This window comes from Spea bombifrons, chromosome 1, assembly GCF_027358695.1.
Source record: "Spea bombifrons isolate aSpeBom1 chromosome 1, aSpeBom1.2.pri, whole genome shotgun sequence".
NCBI lineage: Eukaryota > Metazoa > Chordata > Amphibia > Anura > Pelobatidae > Spea > Spea bombifrons.
This window is the reverse complement of record NC_071087.1, coordinates 92,232,649-92,248,711: the sequence shown is the minus strand read 5'-3', so window position 1 is coordinate 92,248,711 and position 16,063 is coordinate 92,232,649. Positions and strand designations below refer to the sequence as shown.

At 38.3% G+C, this 16,063-nt stretch overlaps 1 protein-coding gene across 1 annotated transcript in view; it reads right to left on the bottom strand.

Annotated features, from left to right (window-relative positions):
• CNTLN (centlein) overlaps positions 1 to 16,063 on the bottom strand; it is a 133,158-nt gene that overhangs the window by 67,506 nt on the left and 49,589 nt on the right. Inside the window, exons 10-13 of the mRNA XM_053465893.1 lie at positions 14,652 to 14,819; positions 9,336 to 9,461; positions 7,041 to 7,162; positions 6,077 to 6,202 (exon numbers count right to left, since the gene is read on the bottom strand). Coding sequence (XP_053321868.1) covers positions 6,077 to 6,202; positions 7,041 to 7,162; positions 9,336 to 9,461; positions 14,652 to 14,819 — 542 coding nt within the window. The remainder of the gene's footprint in view (positions 1 to 6,076; positions 6,203 to 7,040; positions 7,163 to 9,335; positions 9,462 to 14,651; positions 14,820 to 16,063) is intronic.

The following is a 16,063-nucleotide window of genomic DNA, read 5'->3' as shown; positions in this document are numbered from 1 at the left end:
GAAATCCCCCAAACCAACTAATTTATCCAATTAACTGGTGTTTTAGTTTATATTTGTACGTGCTAGAGAGGTTTAAGGAGGTTTAAGGAGGCATCACACAGGGAAGCAGATATGCCACACAATTAAATTATGGCACTTGTTTGCTGCGTAATGCTAGCAGGCAAAATCCATGACATCTCGAAAGTTCAGTGAAGAAGTATCCTTGTTATAGAAGGCTGTTGCATAAGTGTGTCCACGGGCATTGCCGGCGCATTCAATTGTCTGTCAGGATTCTAGTAGAAAGAACAACAAAATGCGCAAGGCAGTTGCCTAATCTAATATGAGATACCTCCAAGGCAACTTATTGTTACCGCAAATTCAGAAGCTGTGGCACTGGAACAAGTCCCAGCTGGCACAGGGCAGGAAGTCCATGCATTCAGCAAAATAAGCGTCAGTAATGAGTGCCTGTGGGTGGCAATTTGCCTCTGCGCTGCACGCGTACAATAGTTTTTCACAGTATTGAATATTATTTATACACCTACACACAAACTCTTCACCTGCCATTAGAAATATGTTGGGTTTTTTTATCTCTTGGGAGCTTTCCTTTCTGTTTTTTTTTTCTGAAAACCGACACATCAAGTGTATCTATGTGTACCACGGAAATAATATTCTTCTGATTATCATTTTTTCCCCCATATAGTGTCAACAATTTAGGCAGCTCTTTAAACCGAAATCAACAGAAACACTATATGGACAAAATTATTGGGATACAGCTCTTAATTATTGAATTCAGGAGGTTCAATCAAGTGTATAAAACCACGCACCTAGCCATGCAGTCTGCATTTACAAACATTTGTGGGGAAAAATGGGTCGTTCTGAAGAGCACAGGGAATTCAAGCGTGGTACTGAGATAGGATGCTACCTTTGCCATAAGTCAGTTTGAGAAATGGCATCCCTGCTACATATTCTGCTCAACTGTAAGTGGTAGTATGGGAAAGTGGAACAGTTTAGGAACAGCAGACCACGTAAAGTCCAGAGAGAGGTCACCAAGTGCTGAGGCACATGGTGTGTAAAAGTAATCAACGCTATGCTGATTCTATAGGTGAAGAGTGCCAAACTTCCAATGGCATTAATATCAGCACAAAAACTGTGTGGTTGGAGCTTCATGGAATTGGTTTCCATGGCTGAGCAGCTGCATGCAAGCCTCATATCACCAAGTACAATGCCAAGCATCAGATCGAGAGGTGTAAATCACGCCGCCACTGGACTCTGGAGCAGTGGAAACATGTCTGTAGAGTGACAAATCACGCTTCTCTGTTTGGCAGTCTTATGAGCGAGTCTGGGTTTGGCAGATGCCAGGAGAACGTTACTTGCCTTATGGCAACGTGCCAACTGTAAGGTTTGCTAAAGGAGGGGTAATGGTATGGGGCAAGACATTTTGGAAAATGCTATGCTTGCAACTTTGTGGAGACAGCTTGGGGAAGGCCCTTTTCTATTCCAGCATGACTGTACACAAAGCAAGGTCCATAAAGACATGGTTGGATGAGTTTAGTGTGGAAGAACTTGACTGGTCCACACAGAGCCCTGACCTCAACCCCCTCGAACACCTTTTGGATGAACTGGAACAGAGAATCCGAGACAGACCTTCTTGTCCAACATCAGTGCCTGACCTCACAAATGCTCTAGTTGAGCAATAATTCCCACAGAAACACTCCAAAATCTTGTGGAAAACCTTCCCGGAAGAGTGGAAGCTGTTATAGCTGCAAAAGTGGGGACCAACTACATATTAATTCCTGTTGTGTAATGGTCAGATGTCTTAATGCTTTTGTCTATATAGTGTAGATCATACTTAGGCTATTTTAAGCCCCTTCTATTTTCCCTCTCATGGAAATCATTAAAAAAATGTTGCTCCAGGTATATGTCTGTCTAGTGAAAAGTCAAGCCCTGGCCCAATCCAGCGAGTAGCTGGGCTTTCATTTCTCTGTGCAGTCAACCAGTGAATTCCATAAAGCCTGTGTTTTTTTTTTATTTTTTAACAGAAGTTTAACTAAAAATACAAACACAACAATGAAACATATCTGGTTATTTTCACCAGTTTCTGCTCATAAAAAAAAACAAACTATTTTCTACGGCAAGAGAATGATACCCACCTGACATCAAGTGGACCCTCTTATTTTTATTGTTAAATGTACCACTGTCACATTCCAAATTCTCCAATGATTACGTCTCAAAGTGCTAATGGTAACCAGACTGCAATGCTGGCTGTGATAGCAGCCTGTCCGTCTACTCTTAGAACTAGCATTGCTGAGAGCCAAGACACATGAACTTCTGCAATTTTACTTCTGTCGCATTTTGAAATTAATTTATAAACCCACAAGGATATTTAAATAAAAAAATATCAAACATTGTGCATTAGTAAAATAAATGTTTATTTATCCATCAATGTTACAAAATTTGGTTTTGCTAGAAGAAAAAAGCATACCTCTGAGACAGCACCAATAGGTACGCAAAGGTTGACCCTTGCTGAATAATAGGTTTTTGGAAAAAGTATGTTGAGATTAAATAGCATAAAAGATTATTCTGTGACTACCTTTTACAGAGTATTTCATTTTGCCCGTGTAATTCTGGAGGACTATTTAGTGTTTATTCTACGATATACCAGTTCAAGCCAAACCAGCTAATGTATTTTTGCCTTGAGCACGTCAGAATCCACAGATGTAATGTGCAGGACAACTGCAGAGTATAGTCTTGTACATTAAAGCCCTAGGTATACCTCTGTACAGTGGAGGCTCCTTCATAGGAGCACATTCGCATTTTAATCTATATTAGATTAAAATGGATTTTTGATGAATTTTGCAATTATTTTTCCTTTTGCGCTTAATTTAGGGGCAGTTATGGTTGATGGGGTCTTTAGGGTTAATTGAGGGACAGTTATGGTTGATGGGGTCTTTAGGGTTAATTAAGGGGCAGTTATGGTTGATGGGGTGTTTAGGGTTAATTTAGGGGCAGGTACATCATCGATGATGCGCGATCCAGTGTCGCTATGAACGCTGGGATCGCGAGGGGCGGCTGCTACTGACCGCTGGGTATCCCCAGCGATCCGTATTAGCCACTCCCCCTCAATTCCGTGCACGCAGAGGCAGTATTTAATGCTCATCTACATCAATGGGAGAATCCAGAAGACTTGTTCTTCCCGCAGAAATCACCACTGCAAACGATTCTGGGTAGGCGAATGTAAATAAGGTTTACACTGATCTCCACTTTTACCTCTATATCCACTTTGTACATGGACTCCTTTAGGGCAAAGGTCCGCTGTATTAGACATCCTTTAATGGGACTCATCAGCATGAGGTCGGATACCGGAAATGCAAACTTAAAAACAGGCTCAATTCATTATTGAATGTTACACGAATGTTCTTTAAGATTATTTAAGACTGTACAATAGCCAGGAAAGAAGTGTCACTAACCAACAGCTGACATGCTAATTGTTTCCTATTAACATCATTAAGAAAAGGAAGGGAACCCCACTTTATTTTTTTTCAGGCTCAGTTAAATATCCTCAGATTTAGCAAAGATCAAAGCAGCCCTCTGCATGCTTTCTGGAGCATGAGTTTTCTTCAGCAACTTTTTCCTCCGACTGCAGCTAAGAGAGCAGTGTTAAGTAGATAAGCATTAAGCCCAACGGACAGGCGGTGCTCAGCAAGAAACAAAGCAAACTCCCTCGTGCTTTCTGCAGGTCACTACCAAGGACCATGTTAGCAGATCCACTCCAGACCCTTAACAGGCAGCTCTGCTGGTAGCAGTAATTAGCTTGGACAGATCTGGCTCCGAAAGTAGCAGCGAGGCAACATCATAATGAGCTCAGCTGGGATTAGCAGGACAGGGCAGGGAACCGGGAGAGCGGAGGCATTCTGCATTGCGTATGTAACAGGGAGATCAAACGAGCATGGCTGCCTGGGTTATCCCCTTACCACCTCGTTCCCGAAATGAAGCGAGGCAGTGTGTAAAATACAGGCTAATGAAGAGCGACACCTCCAACAGATGAGAGCCACATTAATTAACGCAATCCTTGAATTGTGCTATATGGTTTCAGCTACAAGCGGCAACCTTTTAGATGTCACTGAGTGTCTTTTTATTTTATTTTTTTATGAAGGTTTTTAAAAATTCTGAAACCCTTTTAAAATCTTTATCACAAGGTGAAAATGCGATGTGTCCATGTACCGCTTTTACATTACATTTTCCAACCATCGCAGAAGACTGGGGCAATCTGCTGTTCATCCTGATCTCTCTTGTGGAACATTGTGACTCAACAGATAACGTTTGAACTACACTACACAAACAAACAGTCTTTTCAAACCAAAACATCCCAAGAATAGCGAAAATGATCGGCCGGCCAACCCCCATACCTATTCGTTCATTTATTTCTCATCATCAAGATTCCTCACTTTTAGTGAATACCAAGTGGTTGTATTTTGATCTCCTTGAATTCTGTTAAGCAAGACATTGTCAGAAAATATAGCACATATACTAGGCATTTTCGTCCAACTTCCTGATCTGTATTATATATTATCTACCATATATCATAACTTGAGCACTGAAAGAAAAACTTCATCCATACTCTATTCAAGAAAGCCATATTATATCACTATGGCGATACTGCATATGTGATATGGATATTAATTATGACCAGTGAATGGCAGTTCCAATTTTCTTCAGATATCTTACATCTTTTGACGACTGTGCTCTTTTCTGATGCATGAAAGTGTATGTACGTGTGTCAGTCTAACAACTAACACAAAAGGAGAAATAGAAGCATATATATGTGACACGGTCTGGTAGAACAATTACCACATATCATAACACAGATGTGATTATCCCCAAAAATTCTCAGGAATTTTTTCAAACTGTTCCCACGGTACTGTGATTGTGGGGTCACCACTGTCACTGACCGCGCCATGACCGGAGTGGTCAGTCTACAGCCGATCCCCTGCACTTCCGTGCATATGATCACTGCTACAGTCAATCACATGCAAGGATACCGTTAAATGACAAAGGCAGCGCTTGTCTCTGTTTCTCTCTCCTTCTCACTGTGATTGTGAGATAGAAAAAAACAGAGAAACTGTATTTTCTGGGTCCCAAGACCCAGGTTTAAAAATTAAAAAAAACATTAAATTTCTACCTGACCCTACATTAATATTTTCCATGTAATTTTGAATGTATATTGATAAGGTGAGGTGGGGGGAGGTTGGGTTTATTTGGATAGGGTTAGGTTTAGGTAGGGGTTAAAAAAATAAAAACCTAGTAAAAGATAAAACAAATCAAAATTATACAGAAATATAGGAAGGTTCTCAAAATTAAGGCAAGTGAAATATATTTTTGGTATTTTTTCACATTTATACCAGCTGTGGATAATTTATATACCTGTAAAACTGCGTGTGCTTTTTAACTCCCATTACCTACATTTACATTAAATGATAAAGAGGGATAAAATAGTCGAAGAAAGACGTAGCAAAAGCTCAAAAATTACTCTGGTCCTATACTGTTAAAAAAAAACAACAAAAAAACCCTGGTGCTTAAGGGGTATTACAACCAATATTGTTTATTGACAGGTCAATATGTAAAGGTCTAGAGTATACATTTGCTCCAAAGTTTTGTTAGTTAAGAACTAAGAAGTTTTTTCCTTCTTTTTTTTTTTATAGGACAGCTTTGTGTTGTGGTTTTTTTATTGCTTCTCCGCTTATGTCAAACTGCAACATACTTCTTGATTTTATTTTTCGGGGGGAGCAGGAAGAAGAATTTTCCGAAAATGGTTCTTCCTCCTCCCCCAGAAAAGTAAACAGCTCCTTCGATAGATCACTAAAAAGTGTGCTTTTCATCTACTTAAGATAATAATGCAAACTTAAACATTTGAGGACAAGCCAAGTGTGTTTTTAGAAACCTAGACAAGGAACCAAAATGTATAATCCAGAACCTACTTATCCAGGTACAAAGTTGTTTCTTTGAAAAGTTAAAGGAATGTGATACCACAACATTATAGTCTGAGAGATAAACCTGATCAAAGTTAACGAAAACGACACAAATAAGAAAGAAAACGTACATTTCAAACTGTAACTTCTTATGTTCTCTTCTATAGTAAGCAAGTTCATTCCAAACAGCGTCGGAGTCTTCGTGGCGAAGTTGTGAAGGATCTGCACGCTGTGCCTTCCTATAGCGATCTTTGTCTCTGTGACATAAACTTAACGTCATAAGCAAAAATACCTTCAGAATTCAACATGCATATTGCATATCTCATTAACAATTTCATAGAAACAGAATTGGACGGCACGTAAGAGCCATTCAGACCATCTAGTCTGCCTGTTTTTCCTGATCTAAAGACTGAAACCTCATGCAGTGTGGAGCAACTGCACCATAGTTATGGGAAATAGTTCTTATACAACTTGCTTTATAAACTAGCTTTTACACAGCGTTCCGTTCTCAACAAGCGACCATCTCATTCAATGAATAGATTTTAGTGGGGCATGCCGCTGACTAAAGGAACGTATTGGTATCTCTATAGATGCATTCCAGTCCCGAAGATTGTAAGCTCATTGGAGTATTTCCAACTTTCCTCTTGTTTTTGGAAGTCAAATTGTTATGCTATCCATTACTTGTTATGTCCTGTTTACCCACTGTACAGCGCTGTGGAACCTGACAGTGCTATATAAAACAATAATAATAATAATAATAATAATAATAACAACAATAATTATTTCACTGCTCAATGTAAAAGAAATCGTAAAACACATCAAAGACCTAAGATTTAGGAATGGGATAGTTACTCGAATGTAGACGAAGTCTTCCATATAGAGAATGTCTCACTAAAGGGTTTATTGTTATTGTGCCCTGTGACCATTCTCTCCAGACAACCAGTGAGTTAAATGTGAAATAACATTACTTTATTAACATGTACGTTGTACAAAGGCTACATATGGAATCTGTCTACATACCATCTGTTGCCATAAGCAGCTACGTGCGTTAAATATAGTGTACAGAGTATACTGTGATAATAAAACACAACTCACCTGGCGCATCCCCTGTCGCATTGCTCGATTTGCTGTTTGGCTGCTCTGTAACTAGACTGCAAAGCAAGTAGCCTCTCCCTGCGCTTCTCGTGTGCTTTTCGCAACTCTTCATTTTCTTGGTCCTAAACAAGTCAGAAATCAATTACAGTTAATTAAATTAAACTTTACATTACAATTAAATCAATTACGCAGAACTAGTTAACGATAAAGTCCAAACTCAGACTGTTTTGATGAGTCAATATAATGAACATTAATATCAAACTAGATTATCATTTTCTGGAAACAAGGAGTAATGTTTTATTCAATATATATATATATATAATAAAACAAAAGTCAAAAAGCAAGTTACTGTAAGTTAAAGTGTTAGAATCTGATATAGCAGGACGGTAGAAATGATAGAAGCAAGCATTGTTAAGAAATGTGTATTAGATTGTACTAGAGAAGAAATTAAATCAAACTTTTTGGCAGCGAGCGAAGCCCACACAGAAGAGGAAAAGTCTAGTTCTAATCTACTGCTATAAACATAACAATCCATGTGCTAATATTGTATACCAACTTAAAATGAAGTATATTTTGGTGTGGGTTGTGATAACAGTATCTACGTTCTAGAAAAAGAATCTAAGAGTTCAACGCACAAAGTATCTTCTCCTGTGGAGCCAATATTTTTATGGCACACTTTAAAAAGCAAATCGAAATTAATTGCGCGCACATTTTATGTGTGTCATCCGACATATGACAAAAGGAAGGAAGGATCTGTATATAAAACGTGTGGACATGAGGTGATGAACACTCCAGGGGTCTGTGGAGACATTGTGTGATGTATGGATTAGCAGATCTTAAATATCAGATGTGACAGAAGGGTTGTGAAATGTATAACCGTAGATAGGTGTTGGCATGATACCTCATTAATCCGATGAGGAATTTAAAATATTATTCTCTTATATGGCCTTTACGGAGCAAATTATCACGGAAATGCAATAACGTTAACAGTCAATATTTTACCTATATTAAATGGTTTCTTAATTGAGGATTTAACAAGGAAACTCAAATATCATTTTTTAATGGGCATGCATACCCAATGGGTAGACCATGTATCAGTGAAGTGGTGTATGTGCGGTTTAGTGATTTGGCTCTTTGTGCTAACTCAACTATCACTTAATTTACGTTTGCACACATTTACTTTGCTGGTTTCTGCTGCCTGCCTGCCTGCCTGCTTGCAGCGCTGCTGGATCTGCCAGACGTGCATTCTCCTCTAGTGGCAGGGTTCAGCACTGCTAGGTCAGGTTACCACATCATGGAAGGAAGCAGGGTCAAGCAGCTCTGAAGATATGTGGAACATGCTAAACGAGTATTTCAGTGGACCTAACCCTGCAGGCCTTACGTCCGGGGATGGAAGGAAGGGGCCGCATATCCTTCGGGAGTGTGTGCCCTTAAGAAAATGAAGAAGGGGACCTGGTGTCCACTGAGGCCTTACAGCACTTTTTAATTTTTTAACAGCGAAGCACTGACCTCGGGGATTCAAAAGAAGAAGCCAAAAAAACTTAGGGAGCAATTGGGATGCAAACTTTTTTTTGTTTGTTTTTTTTAGTAATAATTTTGAATTTAGGTTTGCTGCTCAGAGATGCAAAAATATAATTGTGTTTTTAGTTACATGTTTATTAGAGACAGTCTAAATTTCTGAGTATCTCGTGCACCAGCCACTTCTGCTCTCCAAATTCTCAGCTTCAACCTTTCGTATGACTTCATAATAAAGACATTACGAACAGAATCACTAAAATCATAGATGTGCATTATTATTATTATTATTTGGCATTACAATGAAATGGAACAAAAAATATATTACAGACAGCAGAGAATAATAAACCGTGTCCTGTGTACATCTTATTATGAACAGTGTAGTAATAATCATAAGACACTAGATAGATAGATAGTTAGACACTGTAGGTAGGTAGGTAGGTAGGTAGATAGATAGATAGATAGATAGATAGATAGATAGATAGATAGATAGATAGATAGATAGATAGATAGATAGATAGTATTTGATTACTATTAATTTTGTATTCTGTATTAACCTGATTTGTATTTTGCCGAGTGAGAACTTTATACTGAAAATCATAGAAGTGAATGTGTTTTGTACAGCATGAAATTGAAATCCTAAAGCCTAAGCATTATGCTAAATGTTCAATTGAATCTGTGAAAGCGCCTTCAGCTCAATTAGAGGAGTGCTTGCATAGTTTTTAGAACTGCAGTGCTTATACCGGTAGGCCACGGTTTACACGGCTTTATATCATTCACCTTAATCCGCAGCGTCTGCTCTAAGTGTTCAATCCTCTTTTCTGCTATCTTAAGCTTCTTTAACTCTTCCGACTCTCTGGAAATAGCCTTTGGGGACAGAGACCTTGAACGTTTCCCAGGTTGCACCTGGAGAATAAAACAAGGACATGGTTGAAGGAGTTGAACGCTGGATTATGAAAGACATGCAAAATTAAAGAACAAGTAATTGAGAATACTAATAATGAATTATAAAAAAAAAATCCTGCCTGGAATACTAGAGAAATAACAAGCAGAATTACCACAGTGCTACCGCTAAAGGTTTCTCTGTGACTCGTTAATGAGAATATTCATTTACATTTACATTGTTTCTTTCAGAATAATGATGTCCCATTAGGGAAGACTAAAGGGTTATAGACTCAGGAATGCAAGAAACCTCATTACAAAGGAGGGGATAGAGGATGGTCTAATTGCTCTATAAGGGTCCAAGGTTATACTTGATAGGACAACCGGAAACAAGAGGGAAAGGGCTTTTTTCCCCCCTTTGAAATGGTTTAACACACTGTGAAGTAGAAGGAACAATATGCTTGAGGAATATAAATACAACAGACAGCAAATCTTATACCGTAATGACCATATGGTCATTAACTATAATGTTGCTAACTAGAGACAGGAATATGCGTTTCCATTATGTACAGCTTTGTAGAACAATCTGGTAAGAGATATATAAAAAAGTAAGGCTATTAAACGAGAAAGCTTTCGTGAGACGCTCCCCCCCCCCCTTACACACCATTTGCCCTTATATAAAAGTAATTAAAAGAGCCCCGGTAACCTGGTTGGAGGATTTCTGGGAGCGGGGGTATTCAAGGACTGTGTGGGTTATATCTGCATACGACAATCCACCAGTGCTGAATGTTAAAATAGGAAACCGATCTTTAGATGCATCATGTTAATATTAAACCTATCCCACCGGGCTAAGAGGATCACATTTTTAAAAAGAAATACAGAAGATGTATTTGAAAATGAATCTAAGATTCGAAAACGCTCTCTAAGATAAAAACATAACTTGAATACATCATTTTGCCAGATTCAATATCATCTGATATTATTTCTAATGGTAGTATTTGATAAAACAAATTTGGCAGATCACGTTTTATGTTTTCCAGTAATACCGTTGAAACCTAGTCTCCAAAAGATCCACCTATGTTTCCCATAATTAATTCTTGAATCACCGTATTTACTCGATTGTAAGACGAGGTTTTTCAGAGCAAAGGCTCTGAAATATAACCCTAGTCTTATATTCGAGGTCGTCTTCTAATCAGACCTCAAATAGAGGTCTGAATATAAGACTAAGATCCAGATCCCCCGCAGCACTGCAGGGGACCTGGATCCTTCTCTCTGCCAGCCAGTGGAGGTCTGTGTGATGTGCGCAGACAACCTCTGCTGCTGCCGGCACTTCCTCTGGGGCTTCTATGACAGAACGCCAGCGTCACATGACCTTCTGGTGCTCAATCATAGAAGCCCCGGCAGAAGTGCCAGCGGCAGCAGCGGAGGTTGTCTGCACACATTGCACAGACCTCCACCACTACACACCAAGGAATCTGAAGCACGAGGAGAAGTCTAGGGATGCACTGGTAAGTCTAGGGATGTACTGATAAGTCAGGGGAGGGTAAGAGTGGCATATGGGGGGGTTAAAAGGAATATCAGGGAGGCAGATTGGCATATAGGGAATTAAAAGGAATATCAGCGAGGCAGATTGGCATATAGGGGTGTATAGAGCATATCTGGGGGCAGAGTGGCATTTGGGGGTTAAAAGGCATTTCTGGGGCAGAGTGGCAAATAGGGGGTCAAGAGGCATATCAGGGAGGCAGAGTGGCATATAGGGTGGGTATAAGGCATATTCTGGGGGCAGAGCGGCATATCAGGGAGGCAGAGTAGCATATAGGGGTCAGTTGTGCATAACTGGGGGCCGGTTGGCAAATAAAAGGAAATAAAAATAAAAATGCATTTTTCTCAATCATAGTTTTTATTAAATATGAAAAAAATAGTTTACATGTGAATATTTACTGGTAAAACTTTTTCTTATAGGGTAGTCTTATATTCAGACTTTTTCTTTCTTCCTAAATTAATATTCAAATTTGGTGGAGATTGCCTTATAATCGAGCAAATTCGTTATTTGTTATGTTTCAGGCATATGCAACCACCACAGTCACACACAGTGCCAGGAAACCTTTTGGCCAGTTAGTTGTCCCAACGTGGAGGACTGTGTTGCCTCTTCTCATTGCCATTTTCCTAAGAGTGGACAATTTATGAGTGTTTAACATTTATTATTCTGATCTAGCGGGTCTTGCCCTCTAAATATATATGATAAAATGTGACCACTCATGCATGTACCGGTTCTTGACGAGCAGTCTCGTTATGAAAAATATTAATTTGCAGCCAAGAGAAAATAGTTGTCTAGACTTATATGATAGATCATATTAAATCACTTATTTAACCACATGGTGACAAAAAGGACACATGATTTCAACCGGGGGTTCAAGACTGGAGGCCTCGCCTTTAGTTTATGTATATTTGTGTTACTGGTCTCATGATAAGCATGTACTAGGCCCAAAGCTACTTTATGGCTTTATTTTTTAACATGTGGCCTTGATTTGTTTGTCAAGCTTCACAGTGGATATATGTATACTAAAGATGATGTGTGAAGTTATTTGGACATCTCACCATTCTGTATTTTATCTGTTCTTATAATAAAAAGACAAGCAGAAAATCTATAAAATTAAAAGGGGCTGACAATGATTTTATACAACATATAATGCCCTTCACTATTAGACAAAGCTGTACAGCATTTCCAAGGCTATGGCAAAATCATGTGGCCCCACTGCAAGCTGATGTGTGCATCTTGTTTTGGATCTAAATTATATATTATGCACTTATATTATAGAACAAAAAAACAAAATTCCATGCTATATATGTAGCCAAGAGATCTGTTTTAGATATATAGAATGGGAAGGCAGTTTTGGAACCACAGTGTCACAAACAGATTGGGATTTGCAAATGCAAATTATCCTCATTAGAGCTAAACTCATTATACGTAAAATAATACAGATGAACCGCAGAAAACCTGGCCTGCTGGTGGCATTCCAAACACAAAGATGGTCACCTCTGATCTATAATCCATTTGAGAAAAAGCTAAGGCACCAATTAGGCACATGGACTACAAATGTTTGGCCTAAGTTCAAAAGACCTTGTGAATGTGTGATAAACCAAATGATTTTAAAGAGGAAGTCCCATAAATTGTATTTTGTCCTCCTTGAGCACAAAATATTGTGCTGTGTACAGAAATGCAGGCATTCCCAAATACCTCTGAATCAAGAAAGTCACCCAAACTGTCATATGACAATCACCACATTGAATTGATTTTTTTATGACAATGCTAATAAAAGTCCAGCTTGCACAATGAAATGCTTTCCTACGTAAACTTTTATTAGACAGTGTCCGACTCAGTTACTGAGATTGAGCCATTCTATTGTTGATCACAAGGCAGTTTGAGTCAGAGTGTTTGTCTTAGATAACACAGCAAGAAAACAAATTCAGATGCAGAAACTAGAACGATTATAACCCCTTAACGACCAATGACGTGCCAGACACGTCACGGAAAAAGGGTCAGTTAACAACCGATTAGGTGCCTGGCACGTCATGGTATTGAATAAGCTTAGAAAGCGATCAAAGGTCGCATACTTCGCTTAAGTGCTGTTGCTGTAATGCCTCAATGTTGAAAACACAGACAACTACAACAGGGGCCTCATGCGGCCCCTCCCTGGGGCTTCAACGTTCATCATATACAATATGGCGGACACCTGATTTAAAAGAGTTTAGAAGCGATCGTTAATAAAACTAATTTATACCTGAAGTATAATTTGTGTGAAAGAAAAAAAACCCAACAAAAATTACTACCGCAAACTTTGGCAAAGGCTGGTGGTAGAATTAGTGTATGGAAAGCGCTAAAATACCACTATGTGAGATACCCTGGGATGTCTAGTTTTCTAAAATATATGGTTTGATGGAGGTAAATTTAATCGGCCGGCGCTGTGGAATATGATGGCGCTATATAAAACAAATACTAATTTTTGGTGGGAGGTCTACTTGAATTTCTGCATATTAGATATTGGGGAGGGTGAAAATATAAAAAATGCAATACATGTTTATATATGTAGCCTTTATTGTCAAGTTATTCTAGGATTGTGTTAGTATTTTCATATTGCATTAACCCTTCAGGCTACTTTAGTTCAGGCTACTTTAAATTCTAGCTTTGCAATCATCCCTTGTTGACTCAATTTGAAAGTGATTGTCTTATTCATAGCTTTTACTATAACAAAAAATTCCAATGACTTGGACACTTTTCTTTTTACTTGATTTACTTGTCTTCAAAGTAAGGGGATAACTTAACCTTAGGGAAGGCAGGGCTAACATAACTAATCATGCTCCAATTCAAATGTTTCTCCTGCTCTTCAGCCATTCACTTTCCACTATAGATGACAGTTACTTAACAGGAGGAATAATCAACAGGAAGATAGCTGCTCCCATTGGTTTACATATAGGGTGGATCCTATTTATACTGTATATATATATATATATATATATATATATATATATATATATATATATATATATATATATATATATATATATAGGAAAAAAATGACTCGGACAAATGGCAGAGAAGGTAGGGGAATAATTTAGAGTGCGTAAGAGTGAACAAGTGTGTGTGAATAAACATGAGTGAATGTAAGCCCACATATTGTTTTCATCAAATTCGTTGGGGGTCTGGCCTCCTTTTTGGGGCTTGATACAAATACCCACATTTACAGAAATTAGGTATATTTGCAATTCACACAAATCTGGATGTATATAGACACCCCCCCCCCTGTATATAGACACACACACTGTAATCTGCAAACCCTGTTACGCAAGTTTATTTTGTTTACAGATCTGCAAAACGTACTGCTTGGGATAGATGAACCCACAGTTTATTACATGCCACAACCACCTGGCTGTAGTCATGTCAAAAGAATTTAAGAATACCGCTTGGAGTCAAAGTACATGGATAGAAATTAGCACTGTAAATTTCTTTGAAGTGTTACAATCATGGCCATGTAGCAAAACATATAATAACAAGCCCTTGGCAAATGATTTAATCATCCTTCCAAGCAGTTGCAAAAATTATGAGCAAAGTAGACTTATTAAAAAAAAAGTTCCCGAAATCCTAGTGGGAAAACTGTTTTGATTCAAATAAACTTGAATTGACACAAATGCACTAGACAATAAAAGGTTTCTTACCTTTCTCCCAGCCCTCAGGATGCTGTTCTCAAGTGCATCACTTCTACAATTATCCACTTGAATTAACTGAAGATCCGCTGTTTTAAGTCTGTCCTGCAGAAATTTTATTTCTGATTTCTGGGAAGCTATTATAAGTTCCAGCTCCGCTAGGGATGGATGTGCCACGTCCTGCAATTATTTTTTAGAAATGTAAAAATTAGAGAATAACCTAAATTACAGCATTAAACAATGATTTAAAAAAAAAATAACAAACTTAGTTCTATGATTTTGTATATATTACCTGTAAAGAAACTGAAAGCAGTATCCAAACGATATACTTGTTTCAGTATAAAATGACTAAAACCATGAAAATCTGGTTCTCTACTAAAAACAATGCTTTTCATAGCAACTCAGAGCCCACACATGGGCAAATTCACCAAACAACTACATTAATGGCTAAAGATGTGCTTGTACCCCATGATTTTGTAACATCTATTATTTCTCTAATATGTCCAAAGGACACCATTACCATTCTTTGCTTATTGAAGAGAATTGTAACACATTGGAAGGTTTTAACTACACCAAAAAAATCCTATGGTACCCCTTCCATCCAGTAATAACTATCCACCACCACACTTTGACCTAGGGTTAAAATACTTGATCTCTAACTCCTACTTTAGAATGGCATATTCATAGAAAATACGGTGTGTGGTTCTAACATGACCCTACTTCCTAAAGAAACCGAGCAGCATCTGTCAAATACAAACATATAATTCTTAAGGCCTGCAATTCTAATACTAATGTATTTAGCTATATCAGACAACTTCTCAAAATGTAGTAAGAACTCATTGTAAATGTAACAAAATCAGAACTATAAGATGCATAGAAGCCTGTCCCCATATTCCAAGGGTCCTAAATAAGTGAAAATGCAGTTTAAACTGTCCCTCATATGTTACTAAAATTTAAGGGGGGGGGGCATTTAACGCACCAGATGCTTTTAGTAACTTTTTCAGGCCTTAACAATACAGTCTAGGGTACACTTGCTTGCCTTCATAATTAGAGTGTTTCACATCTCCAATAAAAACTAATTTATAAAACAAGGTGCATTTTTCGGTTCTATTAATGAGCGGAGAGCAAACACCATTTTAAAGTATAAGGCACTGATGAGGAATGACCACAGCGCAAGAAGGGCCATCTCCAGTGTCTAAGGATGTAGAACCAATTAAACTATAGCACACGCTTTCAGCAACAAAGGTTATGCTTCCACGATCTTAAAAGGAAGGGAAAAAAAAGACAAAGGTGTCCCCTGTAAAGACCAAGCATTAACACTTTGAGCTAGGTGCTCCTCTTTGTGCCTGCTGTCATCTTGAGAAAGCAAAATCTCAATCACACTCAAAAGAAATCCACTAAAGTGTGGTTTTCAATCTGCTAAC